A 23,857-nucleotide genomic window follows, 5' to 3' on the forward strand; every position below is an offset into this window, starting at 1 on the left:
GTGGGATGATTTGACAGAATAGCACTGAAACATGTATATTACCATATGTGAAATAGATCACCAGTCCAAGTTCGATGCATGAAACAGGGCACTCAAAGCTGGTGCACTGGGACAACCCTGAGGGATGGGATGGGGAGGGAGGTGGGAGGGGGGTTCAGGATGGGGGACACATGTACACCCATGGCTGATTCATGTCATTTTATGACAAAAGCCACCACCACAATATTGTAAAGTAATTAGCCTCCAATTAAAAAAAAAAAAGTAAGTGGGAAGACCTCTTTTCCCACTTACAACTACTACTATGCTGGGTTCAAAGTCATAACATCTATCCCCTTCAGAGATCTGGGCAGCCCACCCTCTGTTGTCTGAGTGTTTTCCACCAAAATGCCTTTCTCTATACAGTCAGAGGCCAGCACCTCCAGAGAACATATAATCTCACTTAATTCTTTGACAGGACACTAATGGAGTAGAGTACACTGGCATTGCACAGTGAAGTAAAGCACTGTAGTTTGTATAGAGATGGAAGAACCCCAGATTCAGTGGATGCTATAACTTTTATAATGCAATTTTATGCTGAGAGTTTGAGCACCAGGCAGTGACAGCAGAAGAAAAATGCTGTCTCTGAAATATAGTAAATTTCATACAGGAATTAATTTCAAACCATATAGTTGTTTAAATTATGGAATTACTTGGATTTATCTTCTATTTCCTTCTTTATTTCCTTTCAAGAGTGTTATGCAAATAAATGTTGTTATTTAGTCACTCAGTCACATCTGATTGCTTTGCGACCCCAAGGACTGTAGCCCTCCAGGCTCCTCTGCCCGTGGGATTTCTAAGGCAAGAATACTGGAGTGGGTTGCCACTTTCTTCTCCAGGGGATCTTCCTGACCCAGGGATTGAACCCGAGTCTACTGCATTGGCAGGCAGAGTCTTTACCACTGAGCCACCAGGGTAGCCTTATGCAAATAATGCCAGTTTACAAAAAAACAGTCTGACATAGCTTTCTTCACACGCCAGGCTGGTCTAAAGGCATTCTGTGGATTGTCTACCAAGAGTCAACAGGTAAATTATAAGCATTTAAGAAAATAAACCAGGATGGCTTGAAATAGACCTATGCCAGGGCATATGTGGCTAGAGGGCCTATTTTAGAAGAGGAATTTAGGAATCACATTGCTTTATAAGCATGACTCATGTTGTTAGTAATATTTCTTGACAAGCCACTTAAAATACTGAGTGCTAATACTGGAAATGATCTTGTCTTCCACATGCTTTCAAGTGTCTTCATTTAAGTGTATATAATTGTGCCTACATTTAACAAGTGTCTATATTTGAACTCTACAAGGTATAGCATTGTGATTAAGAGAACAAATTCTGTATCAGACCTGAATTAAAAATCTTAATCTCCACCATTTTCTTGGGCAAATGTTTTAGCCAGTTTCCTTATTTGATAAGTGGAGATGATTTCTATGTCAAGGGTAATAGTAAGAGTTGCAGTAGTTAATGTACAAAGTGCCAAGCATGTTACATGTCACATGGTAAGACTCATTAAACTGTAGGTATTATTAATCCACCTTCCAGTGCAGGAGACACAAGAAACATGAGTTCAATTCCTGGTTCAAGAAGATCCCCCGGAGTAGGAATTGGCAACCCACTCCAGTCTTCTTGCCTGGAAAATTCCATGGACAGAAGAGTCTGTCCCACTATAGTCCATGGAGCTGCAAAGAGTCAGACACCACTGAGCAACCGAGCATACACATGCACACACACACATATATGTTATAGCGACTATCATTCCTAGGAGAAACTGCTAGGGATGAAAATTGTTCATTGAATAAAAACACAGGCAACCAATAGCACAGATTTGTTCCTCTCCTTTATAACTGCTTACCTGTCTAAGAACTGGGACCTCAGCTCACTGCACACTGTCACAGAAATCACCCATCAATTTATCAAATAAATCAGTCTAAAAACTCCAGCTGTACCTTCCCGTAAGGACCCGGTCTGTTGAACCGGAAAGCTTAAAGGCGTGACAATTACCCTTCGACCCACACTCCCCGATAGGTCACCTGCTCATTTAAATAGTGCGTCTCCTCGGGTGCCACTTGATAAAATTTTCGCTGAGCGTTCCTTGAAGATTCGCCAGAGGCGGCTGGAAGCTCCAGTTCTCACCTGCCCGGGTGTCCGCGGTGCCAGGCGAGCCACCTTGGTCTGGAGCCCAGTGAGAGCTCAGCGCCGCGTGGGTGGGGTGTCTCCGAAATCTCGTTTCGGAGGGCTCTGCTGGCTGCGGTGGGCGCAGAGGCTGCGCTGGGCGCTGGGGAGCGGAGGGACAGACACCTGCCAGACTCCTCTCATCCCCGCAGGGCGCCACACCCGCCGCGTGCGACTGGGGAATAAGTGAGTGCTCGGCACGCAAGGGAAGCTCCGGCTCGGGCTGTGCGCCGCGGGGCCGCCAGTTTGCTCGTGGGACCCCGGCGACCGCGCGGCCATGGGCGCACCGCGGGACATTGGCACCTTCGTGGTGTGGGACTACGTAGTGTTCGCTGGGATGCTGCTCATCTCGGCCGTCATCGGCATCTACTACGCCTTCGCGGGGGGCGGCCAGCAGACTTCCAAGGACTTCTTGATGGGCGGCCGCAGGATGACCGCCGTGCCCGTGGCGTTGTCCCTCACCGCAAGCTTCATGTCGGCCGTCACAGTCCTGGGCACCCCGTCCGAGGTCTACCGTTTTGGAGCCATATTCAGCATCTTTGCCATCACCTACTTCCTCGTGGTGGTCCTCAGCGCGGAGGTCTTCCTCCCCGTGTTCTACAAACTGGGCATTACCAGCACCTACGAGGTAAAGGGTGAGGGGGTCACGGAGAGAGGTGACGGGGCGGGGAGAGGAGGACTTTTCAGGCTCCTGGAGGAATTTTCCTGGGGGCAGACTCACCACCACATCGAAATCTCTCCCTGTTCATACCCATCACTTCTGCTGCCCTCCCCTTTCCCGGAGAGGTGTTCTGTAAAGGAGAGAAAAAAAATCTTGGGACTTAACTTTCATGAGCTTGAAGGAAAAGAGAGGCTTCTGAAGTAAACCGAGTTATTTCGACTGGTGTTCACTAAGGTGATTTCTGCTTTAACATCTTTGATTCCAAGTCAAGGGAAAAGATTTTTAAACTTATCCTGGGGGAGGGTCCGTTTTTCAAGTCTCAGCTCCTCCTCCTCGAAATGAATCCCCTCATTCCAGGTCCTCGGACTCCATTTACTTTTCCAGGATAGCAGGAAAATGTGTGTACTCTCCCCTGCCTTCCACTCAGGGGCAGGCACCCAAATGGTTAAGATTCTAACTCTCTTGTCCCAGCACCTGCATTTGAGACGGGATTCTCCACTTACTAGCTGGAGAACCTGTACTGACACTTAACCAATTGTGCCTCTTTCTTAATCTCAAAATGGAAATAATTATACCACCTACCTCATCTGGTTGTTGGGAGGATTAGAGGAGATGATGCAAGGACAGCGTTTAGAATAGTGTCTGGCACAGGGTAAGGGCTGCATAAATGTTGACCCTAAATATTGGGGTGATGATGGTAGAGGTGGTTCCATTGGGATCACTAGGAGAATTTGGCCACAAATTTCCTCATCAGCTCTGCCTTCTGCCTCTGTGGAGAGATGATTCAGGAAACCGGCTTTCCAATTGCACAGGTCCACTGATTATAGATTCTTTCAAGTTGTCTGCCAGAAAGGGCTTTGCAAGATAGTGTGAACATTTGATTTAGTTTAAAAAGCTGTTGAATGGGAGTGTCCAGCAAGAATAAAAGTTCAGGGCAGGGGTCGGGCCTAGTTCCCTGTGCTCTGTGGACAAAGCTGCAGAAGTGTTCGATTCCAGAGGATGCTGAGCCTCTCAGCAGCCACCTTGTCCTTGAGCTTATGGAATGTTTGCCCTGACCCAACCACTCAGTGAGGCTGCTTCAACTGGTGCTGGGGAAGGGCCGTAATGGCACAACAGGTGTTGGTGACAAACTGCCTGGGCTCCAGTGACGTCATTCAGGGCGAGGTGCCCCTGGGGTAGCGTTGCCTTCTTTGCACTCTGGTCATTGTATTTGAGAGTGTTTAGTCATCACCCCAGAAGTGAGCAGGATACAATTTGTTTTGCTCAAAAGTGACAAACTGATTGCCCCAAGCCAAACTCAGTCTTGAGTCTTTTTGGTTGTTGCTGATCCTTACAATGCCTTGAAAAAAGTGAAGTGAAGTGAAGGTTGCTCAGTCATGTCCAACTCTTTGCTACCCCATGGACAATACAGCCCATGGAATTCTCCAGGCCAGAATACTGGAGTGGGTAGCCTTTCCCTCCTCCACGGGATCTTCCCAACCTAGGGATTGAACCCAGGTCTCCCACATTGCAGGCTGATTCTTCACCAGCTGAGCCACAAGGGAAAAGTTAATTTAGCATTTAATGATGATGATGAGAAGTCAAGTAAAATTCCAGATTCTGGCTTCTTTTGAAACTTAAAAAGACTAGTGACTCAGGGCTCACATTCCCTGTGGTGACAGGAACTTCAGTTTATAGCCACTGCTCTAATTTGCGATTAATTTCTGTATTGAGGCCTCTTCGCTACATCTGCATGGTTACTTCTTATGATAGAAAAATCTATCTGCATTTAAGTCTTTATCAAACATGCAAAAGAGAAGATAGGAAGGTGTGAAGGGAGTTCTTGTTTGGAGGGGGATGTCAGAGAACATATTTTTTATTGGATATGAGGACTATTTCAAGCTGGTTAATATATGAATGCCTGGTCGATTAACTTATGTATTTTACCTGATGAGATCTGCAGGCATTTTGAGTCTGTGAGCTCTAATCTGTAGTTAAACAACTCCAAAACCCAGAAGGGGTTTGAAGAACCTGGCATGAGGATTTCAGTCACCATAGATGACTGCTCCTCTCGTAATCACTGACCCGTACCTTTCCAGGGCAGCAACATTAACTCAACCAGAAACACGTTTCCCACACATCCGCAGTGGTGGAGGCTAAGTTAGCAAGGCTCCAGCTAAAAATGGCAAAAAGCTAACATTTGCCAAATGCTCAGTACAGGCTGGGTACTGGGCTGCCTGTTTTACATACATTTTCTGTCTCAATACTCAAAATAATCCTTATACTGTGAGAGCCCCATTTTGTAAACTAAGAGAACTGGAGTAAACTAAGTTACACAAGAGAGCCTGAAACAAAGTGGATACATGCTGAGAGGCTCTGCAGTGGTGCACTGCTGGCTGCCTCTGAAGGCTCCTGTGAGTGTTATAACCCCGAGTGGAGCTTAGAAGGGCTAAGGCAAAAGGGACGTGATGTAGGACACAAGGGCTTGTGGGCACACAGGGGGTGTCCTTGACTAGTGGATGCCAGGCCTTTGGGGACAGAGAAGTTAGGTTTTATGCTATGTCTCTGGCAGTTGGTCATGGAAAACTCTTTCATGTGGTGTATTTTCTTTGTTTTATGATGAGAGCTGGAGTCAACTATGCAGAATAAGAGGTCCAGCATTGACCTGGCATTCTTATACAAATATGAAATTTCTCCTTAGTTTCCATTTGTTAGCTATGAGACAATACGATGGGGCTTTCCTGATGGCCTAGATGGAAAAGAATCAGCCTGCAATGCAGGAGATCCGGGTTCCATCCCTGGGTCAGGAAGATGCCCTGGAGAAGCAAATGGCAGCCAACTCCAGTATTCTTGCCTGAAGAATTCCATGGACAGAGTTGCCTGGTGGGCTATAGTCCATGGGATTGCAAAGAGTTGGACACAACTGAGCGACTAACACACACACACACACACACACACACACACACACAATAGGCTATTCAGAGGCATTTGTGATGTCTATCACTGCTTTCAAGGTATAGTCCTGAGAGGTGTTTAACAAATTCCAGACCCACAGAAAAAAATATCATGCAGGAACCCAACTGCATTCCCCATTTCTTCAGGATCTTTCTGGATTCAACAAAATCTAAGTGTTTAAACTACATTGCCCTTACTCTCTCTCTCTTTTTTAAAAACAAAATTCAATAGGAATCTTAATGTCCCTAAATTATTCAAAGTACCAAGAATCATGAGAGATCTTGGCTGACAATAGGTGATATCAAACCAAACTTGGGTCCACTTGCCCATACACAGGGTTGTGGTGAAAGAAACTGAAGCTTTTATTATTAGTCTGGGGCAGCTGATTATCAAAAACTCAGACTCCCCAATGCGTTTTAGGGAAGCATTTTTAAAGGCAAGGTGAGGAAGGGGAGTCACTGACTATGCGATAACTTTGGGCACAATTCTCTGATAGGTTTATAGTGAGGTAACCAGGCAGTGTTACAGGGGTAAACATTATCAGTCCTCAGGCTCCAGTGGTTCTGGGGGCATCAGTTAATTTGGTGATGTTTTCTTCCATTTGACGGAGGTTTTAGCATCTGTAAAGCAATTGGGAAAATGCGCATCAGATGCTGTTATCTTGGTACTTCCGGAAGGAACTAAAGATTCTGTGACTGCTATATGGATGATTTACTGTTTAAATTGTTACCAGTTCTTCTGGCCCAACTGCTAGTTTTGTCACTATGTATTCAACATCTTTTCAATCATTAATTGTTGGGCCAGACTTTTGTAACTCAGGGAGGCCTGGGAGTCTACAGCTTTTCTATAAACAAGAGGCAGGGTGAGGACATGGGGGCAAGAATCTGTCCTGGGAAGGCTCCATAGGGTCCTGCTTGGTTACACAGATGCCTACTGTTACTCTATAGCTTTGTCAAGAAATCCTAGAGCTATTTTCTGAGCCTACAGATCAGTGACTTGGTCTTTAAGTATCTCTTTAGCAGTCCAGTAGCTGAGGTGGACAAAGAACGTCTCTGCCATTGCAGTAAACAAAGAACAGTGTGGCCACAAAGCCATCAGCCACCGCAGCTGCCATCGACGGTGCACCCTGGGAGAGTGGAGACAAATAGGATACTGGCCCTGAGTAGCTAAGATGTCTATGAAAGGAAGGATGTCAGTCAGCTCAGACTCTTGCATCTTTCCATACACAGAAAAGGACTAAAATCATTAACTTGAGATATCTGTTTTCTTGTGATTAACAGTAATCTTTTGATGTTCAACTCCATATTCTTCCCTTGCCCCTAGTAAATACTCCTCTATATCCTGGCTCCTCCCTTATCTCTTTGGAACAGTTCCTCAGAGCTATCTGAGAGGCTGCCATCCTGGGCTATGGTCCTCAGTGAGGCCTCAGAATAAAGCATAATTCTCAGCTTCTACGTTGTGCACTTTTTTCACTCGACATGCAGTGTCACTGACATGGTCATGACACTGGAATTCTTGGATCTGTCTTGAGTTAATCTTGTGTGAGGAAAAATATATACATATATTTTGTTAAACCTGCTACATTCTTACCTCCATCACATTTTCCTCCTCAGTTTTTTTTTTTTTAATCTCCACCAATTTGGATATACATACTTAGAAAAGGCAAAGATTTCTCTCTCAATTCATGTACATTTATTTTTAATAGAGTTTTACTAAAACAACTTACAAGAAATAGCAGTGCCCTGTTTCCATGCTTCAAAACACCTCTTGGGTTTTCTAAAAAGTCTTTCAAAATATAGTTAGATAATTTTAACACATGTAATTTACTAAGATTCAAATTCTCAAGGCCTGTGGCTTTGGTTACCAGCTTCTTAATGTCTTAGATTTAAGACATCCATTTGCATCATTTGATGGTCTCCAAAATCCTGCAGAGTAAGAGAGGAAAGAATTATTACTCTGATCCACGTTTTCAAGAGGAGTGAGGCTGGAACAAAGGCTGGAACTCTTGCCCCAGTGTACTCACTGAACAGCATTGTGTGTTTTTTACTTATCAGTTATTTTAGGAGGTCCTACTGTGTGTCAGTGCCACTCACTCACTCACTCTGGATGAATCTTAAATGCATGGGCAGTTTACTTGCTATTTTGGACAACATAATGGTTATGTACACAGAGTTTGACATCAAATGGTCCCAAATTTGCATTGTCTCTAACAATTATTAGGTTACAATCTTGGTTTTCTCTCTGTACCCCAGTGTCCTGGTTTCTAATATTCACTTTGTATAGTAACCACCTCATGGACTTACCTGGGAGGAAAAGACATGCAGCAAATACATTATAAATGTTATCTGTAATTATGAAGCAAAAATATCTAGTGTCTTTTCCTCTAATATTTACCAAATATCAGTTTTTCTTTCCTTCTTTTTTCTTCTGTATGTGAAAAGACTGTTAGCCTTAAAATTCTCTGTATATTGTAGTCACACTATTCAAGTTAAAGAAAGTCGTGGACCCCAGCTTCCTCCCTCGTAGCTCAGTGGGTAAAGAATCTGCCTGCAGTGCAGGAGACCTGGGTTCGATCTCCAGGTTGGGAAGATCACCTGGAGAGGAAATGGCAACCCACTCCAGTAGTCTTGCCTGGAGAATCCCATGGACAGAGGAGCCTGGTGGGCTAAGTCCATGGGGTCACAAGAGTCGGACACGACTTAGTGACTAAACCACGTACCCCAGCTTCCTTCCAGCTGTAAAGTCCTAGGATTCTAACTCTGTGACACATGACTATATATAAATAGGAGATAGGCACACTACTGACCTACCTCAGAGATGTGGCTGGTTTGGTTCCAGACCACCACAATAACGTGAATATTGCAGTAAAGCAAGTTGCATGATTTTTCCTTTCTTGGTGCATATAAAAGTTGTGTTTACACTATGCCTTAGTCTATTAAGTGTACAATAGCTCTTTGTCTAAAAAACAATGTATATACCATAATTAAAAAATACATTATTGCTAAAAAATGCTAACCATCATCTGAGCTTTCAGTGAGTCGTAGGTGTTTTGCAATAGCAACATCAAAGATCACTGTAACAAACATAACAATAATGAAAAAGCTTGAAATATTGGGAGAATTACCAAAGTGTGAAACAGAGACATGAAGTGAGCAAAGGCTGTTGGAAAAATGATGCCAATAGACTTGCTTCTTGGAAGGTTGCCAGAAATTTTTCATTTGTAAAGAATGCAGTGTCTGTGAACAACAATAAAAAGAAGTGCTATAAAACGAGGTATGCCTCTCTATTATAATCTATTGCAGATGTCAAGGTTGGCTTTGAATAGAAAAATGGACTTAGGCTGATTTAAGTTAAAAATTTTTATTGTGAGGATATGGGCATAGCTCACAGGATAGGAAGAAAAGCTGAGCAAACAGACTATGAAAAGGAACAGAAGCCAGGGCAGCCTCTTCAGGCCACACTGTCAGGATCGGTCTGCTTTCTGGTTCAATCATTTTCTGTCTTTATATCTTGCCTCTAGGATTCACCTTTTGAGAAGAGAAACTGACGGGCTGAGTGTAGGTCATGTGACTGCCTTTTAGCCCAGGCAAGGCACCTTGATTGGCAGTTCTGCCACAGTTGCCTAAAGTGGGAAAGGGTTGATTCCTTAAGTGTATCAAGGGAAATTTATTGGGTAGATGCCAAGAGAAAGGGGAAGACCACACTTTGTTCATTCTAAAAATGCAGAAAATAATTGCATTTGTATAACATTCTGCAAAAGGCAAAACTTGTAGGGATGGAGAATGGATCAGTGATTGCCAAGGTTTAGGGATGGAAAGAGGATTTGACAACAAAGGAGCAACATGAAGGACTTTTCTGGGGGTGATGAAACTGTTCTGTGTTAAAACCATTGAACTGGGACTTAACCTAGCAGTCCAGTGGTTAAGACTCCGCACTCCCAATGTAGGGGACACAGGTTGCATCCCTGATCGGGGAACTAAGATCCCACATGCCACACAGTGTGGCCAAAAACAGACAAACAAACAAACAAAAAAATTTTGAACTGTTCTCTAAAACAAGGGTCAGTTTTGCTATTTGTAACTTAAAATACTAAGTTAAATAATTTGTACATCTATGGCTGTACATAGGTAACATATGTACACCTATGGCTGATTCATAGGTGTACATATGATTCATATGACTGTATACAGGTGACATATGTACACCTATGGCTGATTCATGTTGAAATTTGACAGAAAACAACAAAATCCTTTAAAGCAATTATCCTTCAATTAAAAAATAAATAATTTTTAAAATAAAATATTAATTTAAATAACAACACTTAAATAATTTAAATTAAACTATTAATAGTGAAATAGAAATGCAGGATAAAAATTAGTTATGAAGTTTCTTTAAAGTTTTAGCCCCTTTACTTCTCAAGCTGCTGGTTTTTAAAAAGTGTCCAGAAGTTTTACATATTAACCATTTTTCCTTTTTTTTGGAAACAGTATTTAGAACTTCGATTTAACAAATGTGTTCGTCTCTGTGGAACAATCCTCTTCATTGTTCAAACAGTAAGTAGCCGTCAGTTCACTTATTTTATCTTCTTTCCATCTACAGTGTTTTTTAACACCTACAGTGTTTTAACACCTGGGTCAAGCTTCTTTGATAAATACGTGAAAGAAAAGAGGTTGAACGTAGGAGGAAACACAAAAGGAAAAACGCCTGTCACTACATAGCATTAATCCTTAAGATCATTAAACCTTGTCTCAGAAAATGCATTATTTCCTGAGAAAACAGTGAGTTAAGTGAACACTGAATATTATGTTGAACAAGCAACAGTTATGGTTAGGAAAATATGCTTTTTCCTCTTATGTCTCCCTCTGTCCCTACCAAAGTGACAGTAAGGGTATGGCTTAGATGACAAAGATATTTGAAGGAAATGTACTAGCTAATAGTAGGAATTATAATAAAGGGAAAACACGTTGTATATTTTGTAGTATTTTTGCAGCATATTAAGTAATAGATTTAATAGAAAATATTAGCTGACATAGGAAGAAAAAATTTGAAAATAATTTTCCTTGAAAGCATACTTAAAAAAAATGAATCAATGCACTCTTTCAGAAATTGAACTGTAAAACCTAATTGATATACTCACTGAGTATAAAGCAACAACATCATGCACTCAGGAGGAGTTTTTAAAGCCAAGTGCACAATCCAACGGGCTTCCCAGGTTGCTCAGTGGTAAAGAGTCTGCCTGCCAAGCAGGAGACTCGGGTTCAGTCCCTGAGTTGGGAAGATTCCCTGGAGAAGGAAATGGCACCACACTCCAGTATTCTTGCCTAGGAAATCCCATGGACAGAGGAGCCTGGTGGGCTACAGCCCACAGGGTCACAAAAAAAAACCAACAATCCCCCCACAATCCAATACTTAAAAAATATGCAAGTATAGATTTACTGATTGGCACAAATGGAAATCAAAGATTTGCCAAGTCATCAGTGACAGAGATTGCTTCCCACCCATCATCTTGTCACAATCATTGTCACATAACTTAGACCTATCTCCCTCTTGGCAGCTAAGTCTTTCATGAATGATTTTGGTAATGGAGGTCGAGGAGGGAGTTTTTAATCTCATCCCTATTTATAATTCCATTTCTCCAGTCAAAAGCTACCCAAGACAGAGTGCTTTGCTACAGCAAGACAGAGTGCCTTTGTAAATTATTTAACTTAGCTTCATTTTATATCTTTGCTAGCTATGTATCTTAAATTATATTTGCCCTTAACACTTGCAGTATGAAAGAAAAGAGCCCTCTGGGGTCTGGTAGAGATTCTGACCCAGAGCTGAGGCTGGTAGCTTGCATTCCACCATGGAGTTCAATCCCTCTTTGGATCATCATTAGAAGTGCCAACAGAAATGTAAGAGTGGGGACAAATGTTAAGAAGATGGCTGGGTCACATTTTCAAATATTTAACTTGGACGATATGATGACTGTGGAAAGCTAGTGAATTCCTGCAAAAGGAGGGGAGCTTCAGAATCCACTGTTCGAAGGACTTACTTCTATAGATCTATTCATGCAATTTAATAAAACATTCAAACACTGAATAATATGTTTTTTTCATAGTATGTTTTATAGCATAATCATAGAATTAGCCTCTATGTATTTGAAAGATCAGATGCAATGAAAATGATATTTTGAGAAAAAGAACATATTTATCTTACTGTTGTACCCCAGATTAGTAGATATTTGTTAAGTATATGAATGAATAATAATATTAAAAAGGTAGAGTAGAATTTTTGTTGGCCCTCAGGAAATTTTAGGGAAATTTACACTTTTGTTTAATTAGTGGTCATGCCAACTTTTGCAACAAGTTTCCAAATTTTTCACTGCTTTACCACATCTTCAGTGATTGACAAAAGTTTGAAAGCATATGAACAAGCATTGCCCTTTTAAATCTGTACCCTTTCTTTCTTTCAAATTGTTCCAGATCTAGGAAAGTTGGTTTCAAACTTGAATTGATGGATTAGTGACTATCTGCACTAAGCACTGCATGAAAAGTCCACCTTTTTACATAAAATTGGTCATAAAAGGTTTTTGTAACCTATGACCATACCCCAAATAGAAAAGGAGAGTCAACTTCACTTAAATAACATTTTCAAGTTACAAGCAAATTTTGTTAAAGTATATTAAAACTATGGTTTTTAATTTATAAGTAAATTTATAGAAAAATATCAATATTTCATTTGGTAATTCATACTATTTATTTGTTTTCTTTTTTCCTCTAGATTCTGTATACTGGAATTGTTATTTATGCCCCTGCCCTGGCTTTGAATCAAGGTACATTTTGGAGTTAATATGTCACTCACACTTGGAGGTTCACTTTTAACAGACTTTATTCTCTCTTTGGGGAGATGGGGAGGTGGAGGAATGCTTCCAGTAACCTGCATCAGCTTGAAGCGGATCTGGTGGGTTCAGTGTCTACACTAGCAGCTTCTCTGGGTTCCTGAATTATACCTCAGAAAGGTCTGTAAATTAGTAGAAGGTTAGAACACTGAGTGACTGAGTGATAAAGAACATGCCTGCCAATGCAGGAGATAAGGGTTCAATCCCTGGGTCGGAAAGATCCCCTGGATAAGGAAATGGCAATGGACTTCAGTATTCTTGCTGGGAGAATCCCATGGACAGAGGAGCCTGGCAGGCTACCATCTATGGGGTTGCAAGCGTCAGACATGACTTAGCAACTAAACGACAACAGGCTTAATTGGGCTATGTTTCTCTGGGATGTGCCAACCAGCCATTCTCCATTCCTTCAGAATGAACGCCCCCTGTAGTCTAAATCATGAATGGACTGCACTTGCTCCCTTTGTGTTTGTAACCTGGAGCCCATCTCCAACAGTTCAGTTCAGTTCAGTTCAGTCGCTCAGTCGTGTCTGACTCTTTGTAACCCCATGGACTGCAGCACACCAGGCCTCCCTGTTCATCACCAACTTCTGGAGTTTACTCAAACTCATGTCCATTGAATCAGTCTTCTGCTGCCATCCAACCATCTTGTCCTCTGCTGACCCCTTCTCCTCCCACCTTCAATCTTTCCTAGCATCAGGGTCTTTTCAGATGAATCAGTTCTTCACATCAGGTGGCCAAACTATTGGAGTTTCAGCTTTTGCGTCAGTCCTTCCAATGAATATTCAGGACTGATTTCCTTTAGGATGGACTGGTTGGATCTCCTTGCAGTCCAAGGGCCTCTCAAGAGTCTTCTCCAACACCACAGTTCAAAAGCACCAATTCTTTGGCGCTCAGCTTTCTTTATAGTCCGACTCTCACATCCATATATGACTATTGGAAAAACCAGCTTTGACTAGACAGACCTTTGCTGGCAATGTCTCTGCTTTTAATTTTGGAAAAGACGCTTACTCCTTGGAAGAAGTTAACTCCAATAGGCTTCTGTGTTATTCAGCTCAGGCTTGGTCCCATTGAAAAATTGGGCAGGAGGAGAAATTTTTTTCTCCACACTTTGAATGTGATCCAAAATACAAGAAAAAAAGTCTGTGTGATTTGAAATATTAGATTGCTCCTGGTGACCAAAGGACAGATGGCTATAGTAGCCTTATAAATAAATATGTGACAATTTTATGGATCAACAAGTTACTCTCTAGATTTGGGAAGATAATAGTTGTGAAACTGGGATTGTTTATTGAGGCAAAGAAGTGAATTAGTCATACCCTCAAAAGGCTTCAGGGAAACTACATACTTTAAATTCTTATCAGTTAGAAGCAAATTTATCTCTGAGACTTCCTTCTAAAATGGACAAGTGGAGTCTGTGATGGGAAGAATGTGATGCAGTTCCTCAAATTAATATAAAATGGAAAACCTCAAAGAAAACAAGAAAAGGGAAAACTCCTTCTAACTGCAGATTCTAATTTCTTAATTTCATGATACATAGGTAATAGTTGCCATCTATATTTATAAAGCACAGCAGTATCATTACAAAGAAGAAATCCATTATATAATGTGATGTTGAATTCTGAATGTCAGGCATGTTTCTTGTAAATATTACCAACATCATGAATGAATCACTTCATATGTAAAGAGCTGAGCTATAAACTTCATAAGTTACCTATTGGAGTTAAGTATAACTGAAATGTTGGCTTTAGAGTTTTAAAGTGCAGTTCTGGGAATAAGAAAGCACTACCTTCAGTGCTTCAAGGACTGTTCTTATCAGTTTATTGAGCCACTCCCTGGGAGTAAATTAGGATTCGAGGCATTGCATTTTGACCACTTTAATATCAGCCATGTATTTGACCATTGGCTTCCCAAATGGCTCAGTGGGTAAAGAATCGCCTGCAATGCCAAAGACACAGGAAATGCCAGTTCAATCCCTGGATCAGGAAGATCTCCTGGAGGAGGGCATGGCAACCCATTCCAGTATTCTTGCCTGGAGAATCCCTTGGATAGAGGTGGCTACAGTCTGTAGGGTCACAGAGTAGGACCTGACTAAAGCAACTGAGCATACATGGATTTTTCTGTAACAAAGCAGCAAACACAGACAAAGTACTTGGTGTGCAACAGATGCTCCATAGAAACATTTTTAGCTGAATTGGAACTCAACGTTCTCTATGTGCAATCTTTTTAATCTTTTTTTTTTAATTACAGAAAACTTCAATCATATGCTAGAATAGTGTACTGAATGCTAACATACCATTAACTCTACACTAATAATTATCGACTCTTGATTTATTTCACTCTGTATTTCCATCACTAGTATATTTTGCTGCAAATCTGAGATGTTTTATCACTTCCTCTGAATTCCATACGTCTTTTACATACTTTTTTTCATTGAGGTATAATTGACATATAACATTATATTAGTTGCAGGTTTACCATAATGATTCAGTATTTGTATATTGCAATGATCACCACAATAGGTCTAGTTAACATACATCATCATGGTGGTGGTGGTTTTGTTGCTAAGTCGTGTCCAACACTTTTGCAACCCCTTGGACTGTAGCCTGCCAGGCAACCCTCTCCAGTATTCTTGCCTGGGAAATCCCATGGGCAGAGGGTTGCCATTTCTTTCTCTAGGGAGTCTTCCTGACCCAGAGATCAAGCCCAGGTGTCCTGCATTGGCAGGCAGATTCTTTACTGCTGAGCCACCAGGGAAGCCCTGTTAAATGCAATACATGAATTGAATATAATTTGCAAATATCCACAATTCCTAAATTTGGAGGGGGTAGATTTTAAGGGATGTTATAGGATTGTAATTGCTTCCCTGGTGGCTCAGATGGTAAAGAATCCATCTGCAAAGCAGGAGACCTGGGTTTGATCTCTGGTTTCCATCCTAGAGTGGGAAATGGCAACCCACGCCAATATTCTTGCTTGGAGAATTCCATGGACTGAGGAACCTGGCAGGCTACAGCCCATGGGTCGCAAACAGTCAGACACCCCTGAGTGACTAACACTTTCACTTTTTTCAGCTATAACGTGTACTCTTCAGAATAAAGACTGAGTTTGGTATAGAGGCACCTGTAAAAGATCCAAGGTAACGAAACAAAGGACACTGAACAGATTAATGGTTCTATCTTTCATAATTATGAGATTAGTGCTTCCTTTTCAGATACTAAGCTCACCAAGTTACCTTTTGATCAGAATTTGGCTTCCCACATTGACATGTTAATCAGTAGGAAATTATGTGATCATGAACTAACAATTACAACAAGTCTGCTTATGACCCCTATTTCTCATTGTATATTAGTAAACTTTGATGCTGTTTTACAGCAATGCTTATAATTTACCAGTCAGCATGATTTTCCCCCCTATAACCCATTCATCTTTGCATTTCTAAATCTACAAAGTAAAAAGCCAAATTCTGGAAATGTAAAGATAGCATTAAGGTACAGATACACCTGGCCAAGCAGCATCTCTCTCTCTCTTTTTAAAATATTCAAATACCATTAATGCATAGGATTGAGATTCAAGAAGGATTTTTTAAAATTTATGGCAGTTGTTCTTCAGTAGCTAAATCATGTTCAATTCTTTGCAACCCTGTGGACTGCAATACACCAGGCTTCCCTGCCTTTCACTTTTTCCTGGAGTTTGCTAAAACTCTTGGCCATTGAGTCAGTGATGCTACTTAACCATCATGTCCTCTACTACCCCCTTCTCCTCCTGCCCACAGTCTTTCCCAGCATCAGGGTCTTTGCCAATCAGTTCTTCATATCAGGTGGCCAAGGTATTGGAGCTTCAGCTTCAGCATCAGTCCTTCCAATAAATATTCAGGGCTGATTTCCTTTAGAGCTTGCATCACATATTCAATTATCTTTCCATTAACTTTATAAGAACCAAGTAAGTTATTTGGCTCTTCAAACTTGTTTTTAAGAAAAAGCTTTTGACTAAATAGCTTTTACAGAATCAAGTTTTTCTCTAGGCCTGTGAAGAAAATTGTCTAATATAAAATGACATTTCTAGCCTATAGTTTGAAGGACTGTGCTTACAAAAGAAACAAGATCATATCCAGTGACATATTAGATAATTTATATTCAGATATCCTGGATTTAACAGGAGCATTGAAAAAGTGATAGCAGGTAGAAACATAGCTATCAGCAAATAAAGAAATTTTTATTTAACAGTGAACACTGCTTCTCTGATAAAAGCATGAAGTAGAATAAAATTATGTAAAATATCATTACCTTTCAGATTTTCAGCTTATTTTTATAAATGTCTAGAAAATGCATATAGTGTTAGAGATGATTTGAGAACAGGAAGAATTAGAAGAGAATTTTGAAAAGCTACTCTGGAGGTTATTTGATTGATTTATTGTTATCATATTTATTCCTAAAGGCCCAGTCATGATAATAGGAACTAGATTCCTACATATACAAAACTAAAATGATCAAGAAAAAACCTACAATTCCACTTAGTTAAATATTGATGACAATAGCATGAGATTTAAATATATGTAGAAGAAAATACACATCATTATGTTAACAGTGACCACATCTGAGCAGTCAATTTTCTGATGCCTTTTTCCTCACATTGAATGTAAAATTACTCTTTGGGATATATACTGCTCATAGTTATGAAATTTTTTTCTTATGATGAGAGCTTGTAAGATTTACTTTCTTAGCAACATTTAAAATATGCAAGACAGTATCATTAACCGTGCTGTACCTTACATTCTCTTGGTTTATATATTCTGTAGCTGACAGTTTGTACCAAGGTGTGTTTTTAAAATACAATTGTAACTTCCATCATTTCTAAAACGTTAACACTAATTGCTTACTATCATCAATAATACTCAGTGGTAAAGAATCCACCTGCTAATGCAGGAGATGCAGATTCAATCCCTGGGTCGGGAAGATCCCCTGGAGAAAGAAATGGCAACCCATTCCAGTATCATTGCCTGGGAAATGCCATGGACAGAGAAGCCTCATGGGCTGCAGTCCACGGGGGTGCAAATGAGTTGGACATGACTTAGTGACTGCTGCTGCTGCTAAGTCGCTTCAGTCGTGTCCGACTCTGTGCGACCCCATAGACGGCAGCCCACCAGGCTCCCCCATCCCTGGGATTGTCCAGGCAAGAACACTGGAGTGGGTTGCCATTTCCTTCTCCAATGCATGAAAGTGACTAAAAACAACAATTGCCAGTGTGAGGTCAGTGTTCAGAGATCCCTGATGTTTTCTCAGTGTTTATTAGAATCAGGATTCAGATAAGTTTATATATCTGTAATTAGTTCAGTTGTTTCTTAGGTTTTTCTTTCTTGCTTTTTAAAATTGAAAGCCATATTTTATTGTGATATAGTGTATATACAATAAAGTGCGCAGAACCTAAGTGCACAGTTGGTTGACTTTTGACAATTTTGTGTACTTGTGACAACCATTTAACTCAAGATATAGAATATTTTTATCTTCATTTCCCAGAAATGTTTTTGTGTTTCTTTCTAATGAATCCCCCCATCTATTCCAAGCAGTGAGCTTCTATCACCATAAATTACCTTTCCCTGTTCTTAGATTTTGTATAAGTGGAATCATATAGTGCCTTTTTTGTATCTGATTTCTTTTGTTCAATAAAATGTTTTTGAGGTATTCTTTCATGTTGGTACATGTATCAGTAATTCATTCCTTTTTATTGCTAGTATTTTATCATATGCATCTACCAAAATCTGTTTATCCATTCTCTTGTTGATGGATGTTGGGTTGTTCCAGTTTTAGGCTATTTTGAATGAAAGCTGCTAAGAACATTCTTGTACAGGTTTTGTTTTGTCTTGCTTTGCTTTTTGACATGTTTTCATTTTTAGTGGATGAATACCTGGAAGCAGTATAAAGTTCAATATACACCTGTTCTGACCCATGTGTTCAGACCCACAGGGCAGTCACATGTACAGAATTTAAGAGAAACTACCAAATAGCTTTTCTAAGTTGTTGTATCATTCTACATGCCCACCCCACAACCTATAAGAGTTTCAGTGATCCATGTCCTTGCCAGCATTTTGTATTTGTCTTTTTAATTATAGCCATTCAAGTTGTACCATCTCTTATTGTGGTTTTATTTTGTATTTTCTTGATGACTGTTGATGTTGAGCTTACTGGCTCATAGAATAACAAAATTAATGGAAAAAAGACAAATAACCTAACAAAAAGTGGGCAAAAGACTTGACCTGTCATCTACATGGTCTATCTATCCATTACGTGGCCTGTTTACCCATGTACCCAGGCCTTTTAAAATTTCTCTCAGTAATGTCTTTTCATCATTTGCAAGTACGGAAAAATACGATTGCCTTCTATATGTTGATCTTCTATCCTGAGAACTTGCTAAACATACTTACTAATTCAAGTAGGCTTTTGGAAAATCCTTTGTGGTTTTCATGTTGTTTCTGAATAGAAACAAAGAATATAATCAATCTGATTTCAGTATTGACCATCTGGTGATGTCCATGTGTAGAGTTGGAAGAGGGTGTTTGCTATGACTAGTGCATTCCCTTGGCAAAACTCTGTTAGCCTTTGACCTGTTTTGTTTTGTACTCCAAGGCCAAATTTGCCTGTTACTTCAGGTATCTCTTGGCTTCCTACTTTGGCATTCCAGTCCCATATAATGAAAAGGACATCTTTTTTTGGGTGTTAATTCTAGAAGGTCCTGTAGGTTTTCATAGAACTATTCAACTTCAGTTGCCTCAGCATTACCTGTCAGGGCACAGACTTGGATTACTGTGATATTGAATATTTTGCCTTGGAAACAACAGATCATTCTGTCATTTTTGAGATTACATCCAAGTACTGCATTTTGGACTCTTTTGCTGGACTATGATGGCTACTCCATTTCTTCTAAGGGATTCTTGCCCACAGTAGAGAAACAATGGAAATAGTGAGAGACTTTTTGGGCTCCAAAATCACTGCAGATGGTGACTGCAGCCATAAAATTAAAACATGCTTGCTCCTTGGATGAAAAACTATGTCCCAACCCAGGGCTTGAACCCGGGTCTCCGGTGTTGTAGACAGATGCTTTACCGTCTGAGCCACCAGGGAAGTACATGACCAACGTAGACAGCATATTAAAAAGCAGAGACATTACTTTGCCAACAAAGGTCTGTCTAGTCAAAGATATGGTTTTCCAGTAGTCATGTATGGATGTGAGAGTTGGACTATAAAGAAAGCTGAGCACCAAAGAATTGATGCTTTTGAACTGTGGTGTTGGAGAAGACTCTTGAAAGTCCCTTGGACTGCAAGGAGATCCAACCAGTCCATCCTAAAGGAAATCAGTCTTGAATGTTCTTTGGAAGGACTGATGCAGAAGTTGAAACTCCAATAGTTTGGCCACCTGATGTGAAGAACTGACTCATAGGAAAAGACCCTGATGCTGGGAAGACTGAAGGTAGGAGCAGAAGGGGATAACAGAGGATGAGATGGTTGGCTGGCATCACTGACGTGATGGGCATGAGTTTGAGTAGGCTCTGGGAGTTGATGATGGACAGGGAAGCCTGGTGTGCTGCAGTCCATGGGGTTGCAAAGAGTATAAATGAGAGACTGAATCCTGACTGATGAACAGAAACAGTTTTACTACTTCTTTTCCTGTCTGTATGCCTTTTACTTCTCTGTCTTCATGCACTGTTAATGTAGAAAATTATATTGATTTTTCAAATGTTAAACCAGTTTTCCTTCTTGAGATAAAATTAACTTGGTCATAATGTATTAAGCTTTTAATATATTGATGAATTTGATTTGCCAGTATTTTGTAAAGGAATTTTGCAGGTTATGAGGAGTATTGGCATGAAATTTACTTTTCCTTAAATGTTTTCGTCAGGGTTTTTGTATTGATTATACTGACTTTGTATGGTTTGGAAAGTGTTTCTTCCTCTATTTTCTGAAAGAGGTATAAGACTGTGTATTTATTTATTTAATGCTTGAAAAAATTCACAATGAGGGCATCTGAGCCTGATACTTATTTTTGTAGAAAAGTTTTAGTTTATTGATACAGCTTCTGTAATAAATATAGTCATTTGGATTTTCTAGTTTTTGTCAGTTTTAGTCAACTGTCTTTTTTAGGACTTAAATTCATTTTATCTAATTTGCCAAGTCATTGGCATAAAGTTGTTTAAAATATCCTCTTGATATCCTTTTAATGTTTATAGAATTTATAGTGATGTCCCTTCTAATTGTTCCTAATATTGATATCTTTTCTGTCCTTTTTTACCTTGATGTATCTTACTAGTCTTTTACTGATGTTTTAAATTTTTTCTAAGAACTAGTTTCTGGCTTTGTTGATTTTATGTATTTGCTTTCTATTTCATTAATTATGTTTACTGTTTCTTCTACTTAACTTTGGGCTTAAATTTTTTAGCTTTTTAAGGTAGAAACTTAGACCACTGATTTTAAATCTTTCTTATTTTCTAAAATAATATTTAAAGCTATAAATTCTATTGTAAGTGTTGCTTTATTTGCATCCCACAGGTTTTGATACCATGTTTTTTTTTAATCATTCAGTTCAAGATATTTTCCAATTTCTCTTGTGATTTCTTTTACCCATGGGTTATCTAGAAGTGTGTCACATAATTTTCAAATATTTGGTGATTTTCAAACATACCTTTTTGTTATTGGTTTCTAAATTAATGCTGCTTTGGTCAGAGAACTACTATGATTTTAATTCTTTGAAATGTATTAAGATTTGTCTTACAGCCCAGGATATGGTCTCTGTTCCTGAACATTCCATATATTTTTGTACAGAATGTTCATTGTGTTGGGGACAATGTTCTATAAATGTCAAAATTTCAGCTTGTTAATTTTCCAGGCTCTTGGTTTTGATTGCATTACCATGGGGTCATTTTATGTTCCCTCGGTTCAGTTCAGTCGCTCAGTCATGTCCGACTCTTTGTGACCCCATGAATCGCAGCATGCCAGGCCTCCCTGTCCATCACCAACTCCTGGAGTTCACTCAGACTCACGTCCATCGAGTCAGTGATGCCATCCAGCCATCTCATCCTCTGTCGTCCCCTTCTCCCCCTGCCCCCAATCCCTCCCAGCATCAGAGTCTTTTCCAATGAGTCAACTCTTCGCATGGGGTGGCCAAAGTACTGGAGTTTCAGCTTCAGCATCATTCCCTCCAAAGAAATCTCGGGGCTGATCTCCTTCAGAGTGGACTGGTTGGATCTCCTTGCAGTCCAAGGGACTCTCAAGAGTCTTCTCCAACACCACAGTTCAAAAGCATCAATTCTTCAGCGCTCAGCCTTCTTCACAGTCCAACTCTCACATCCATACATGACCACAGGAAAAACCATAGCCTTGACTAGATGAACCTTTGTTGGCAAAGTAATGTCTCTGCTTTTGAATATGTTATCTAGGTTGGTCATAACTTTCCTTCCAAGGAGTAAGCATCTTTTAATTTCATGGCTGCAGTCACCATCTGTAGTGATTTTGGAGCCCCAAAAATAAAGTCTGACACTGTTTCCACTGTTTCCCCATCTGTTTCCCATGAAGTGATGGGACCAGATGTCATGATCTTCGTTTTCTGAATGTTGAGCTTTAAGCCAACTTTTTCACTCTCCTCTTTCACTTTCATCAAGAGGCTTTTTAGTTCCTCTTCAATGTTCCCTAGTCCTCTGTATTTCTTGTGAAGTATATCTAGAAGCATTCTCAGACTTCAACTTTTTGGAGACTATTTCATAACGCAGTTTTCAACTCTTTTAAGTAAATACCAAAGGACATAATTGTTGAATTATATTACAAGAATATGTTTAGTTTTGTAGGAAACCACCAAACTGCCTTCTAAAATGGCTCTTGCCATTTTGCATTCTTACCTGCAGTGCATGAAAGACTTATGTTGCTCCATGTCCTTGCCAGCATGAAATGTCAATGTTCCAAATTTTGACTATCTAACAAGTGTATAGTAGTATCTCGTTTTCATTTGCATTTCCCTGATGACATATGATGTGGAGCATCTTTTCATATGCTTATTTGTCATCTATATATGTTTTGTGAGGTATATGTTAAGGTCTTGTTATGGTTTAGAATCAGTTTGTTTTTTTTTTTTATTACTGTGAGTTTTAAGCATTTTGTATGTGATTCATGGGGTCACAAAGAGTCGGACATGACTGAGCGACTGATCTGATCTGATCTGATGATATGAAGAACAATCCCTTATCAGATATCTTTTGTAAAATTTTCTTTCAAATCTGTGGGCATAGAGTTGTTATCCTTCCCTTAAAAAATATAATTTGACCCACTACTTCTTTTTTTAAAAATTGAGTGAATTAATTAATGACACATTAATAGTTGCAGCTTATTACTGCAAAAAGTTGAAATGAAGTCTGAGAATGCTTCTAGATCTAGTTCACAAGAAGTACAGAGAACTGGGGAACATTAAATGACCCATGGTGATGGAATCAGTAATGACAGTTCAGTAGTTGCAGCGTGTGGGCTCTGTAGTTACAGCTCCCGGGCTCTAGAGCACAGGCTCAGTAGCTGTGACACATGGGCTTAGTTGCCCCAAGGCATGTGGGATCTTTCTGGATCAGGGATCAAACCCACGTCTCCTGCATTGGCAGACAGATTCTTATCCACTGAGCCACCAGGGAAATTTTGCCCCTCTACTTCTTAAATAAATGGTAACAAATGATATAAGCTTTTCTCTTTCTTGGGCTTCCCTGGTGGCTCAGAGGTTAAAGCGTCTGCCTCCAATGCGGGAGACCTGGGTTCAATCCCTGGGTTGGGAAGATCCCCTGGAGAAGGAAATGGCAACCCACTCCAGTACTCTTGCCTAGGGAATCCCATGGACGGAGGAGCCTGGTAGGCTGCAGTCCACGGGGTCGCAAAGAGTCGGACATGACTGAGCGACTTCACTTTCACTTTCACTTTTCTCTTTCTTGGTCCCATTTTAGTAACATGGACAGCTTGTCTTTCAAGGAGTGGTAGAAAAATATATTTATTTGAACCATGACAACAAATATCCTATGACCCCATTCAGTCTGGGTAACCACCTCCCAATATCAAGCAGTTTCTCAGCTTAATTATAATATAAATGCTTTTTCATGTATTTGATTTAGCCAATGTTGGATCCTGTATAGTGTCTGAGGGTAGATGCCAGGTCTATTTAAC

The 23,857-nt window shown here is 40.2% G+C and overlaps 1 protein-coding gene across 1 annotated transcript in view; it reads left to right on the forward strand.

Annotated features, from left to right (window-relative positions):
* The first annotated feature begins 2,128 nt into the window (after positions 1–2,128).
* Positions 2,129–23,857, forward strand: part of SLC5A8 (solute carrier family 5 member 8) — a 66,167-nt gene continuing 44,438 nt past the window's right edge. The window contains exons 1-3 of the mRNA XM_027542015.1: positions 2,129–2,836; positions 10,291–10,356; positions 12,566–12,617. Coding sequence (XP_027397816.1) covers positions 2,486–2,836; positions 10,291–10,356; positions 12,566–12,617 — 469 coding nt within the window. The 5' untranslated portion in view covers positions 2,129–2,485. The remainder of the gene's footprint in view (positions 2,837–10,290; positions 10,357–12,565; positions 12,618–23,857) is intronic.

The sequence above is a fragment of the Bos indicus x Bos taurus genome, chromosome 5 (assembly GCF_003369695.1).
Source record: "Bos indicus x Bos taurus breed Angus x Brahman F1 hybrid chromosome 5, Bos_hybrid_MaternalHap_v2.0, whole genome shotgun sequence".
Taxonomy (NCBI): Eukaryota; Metazoa; Chordata; class Mammalia; order Artiodactyla; family Bovidae; genus Bos; species Bos indicus x Bos taurus.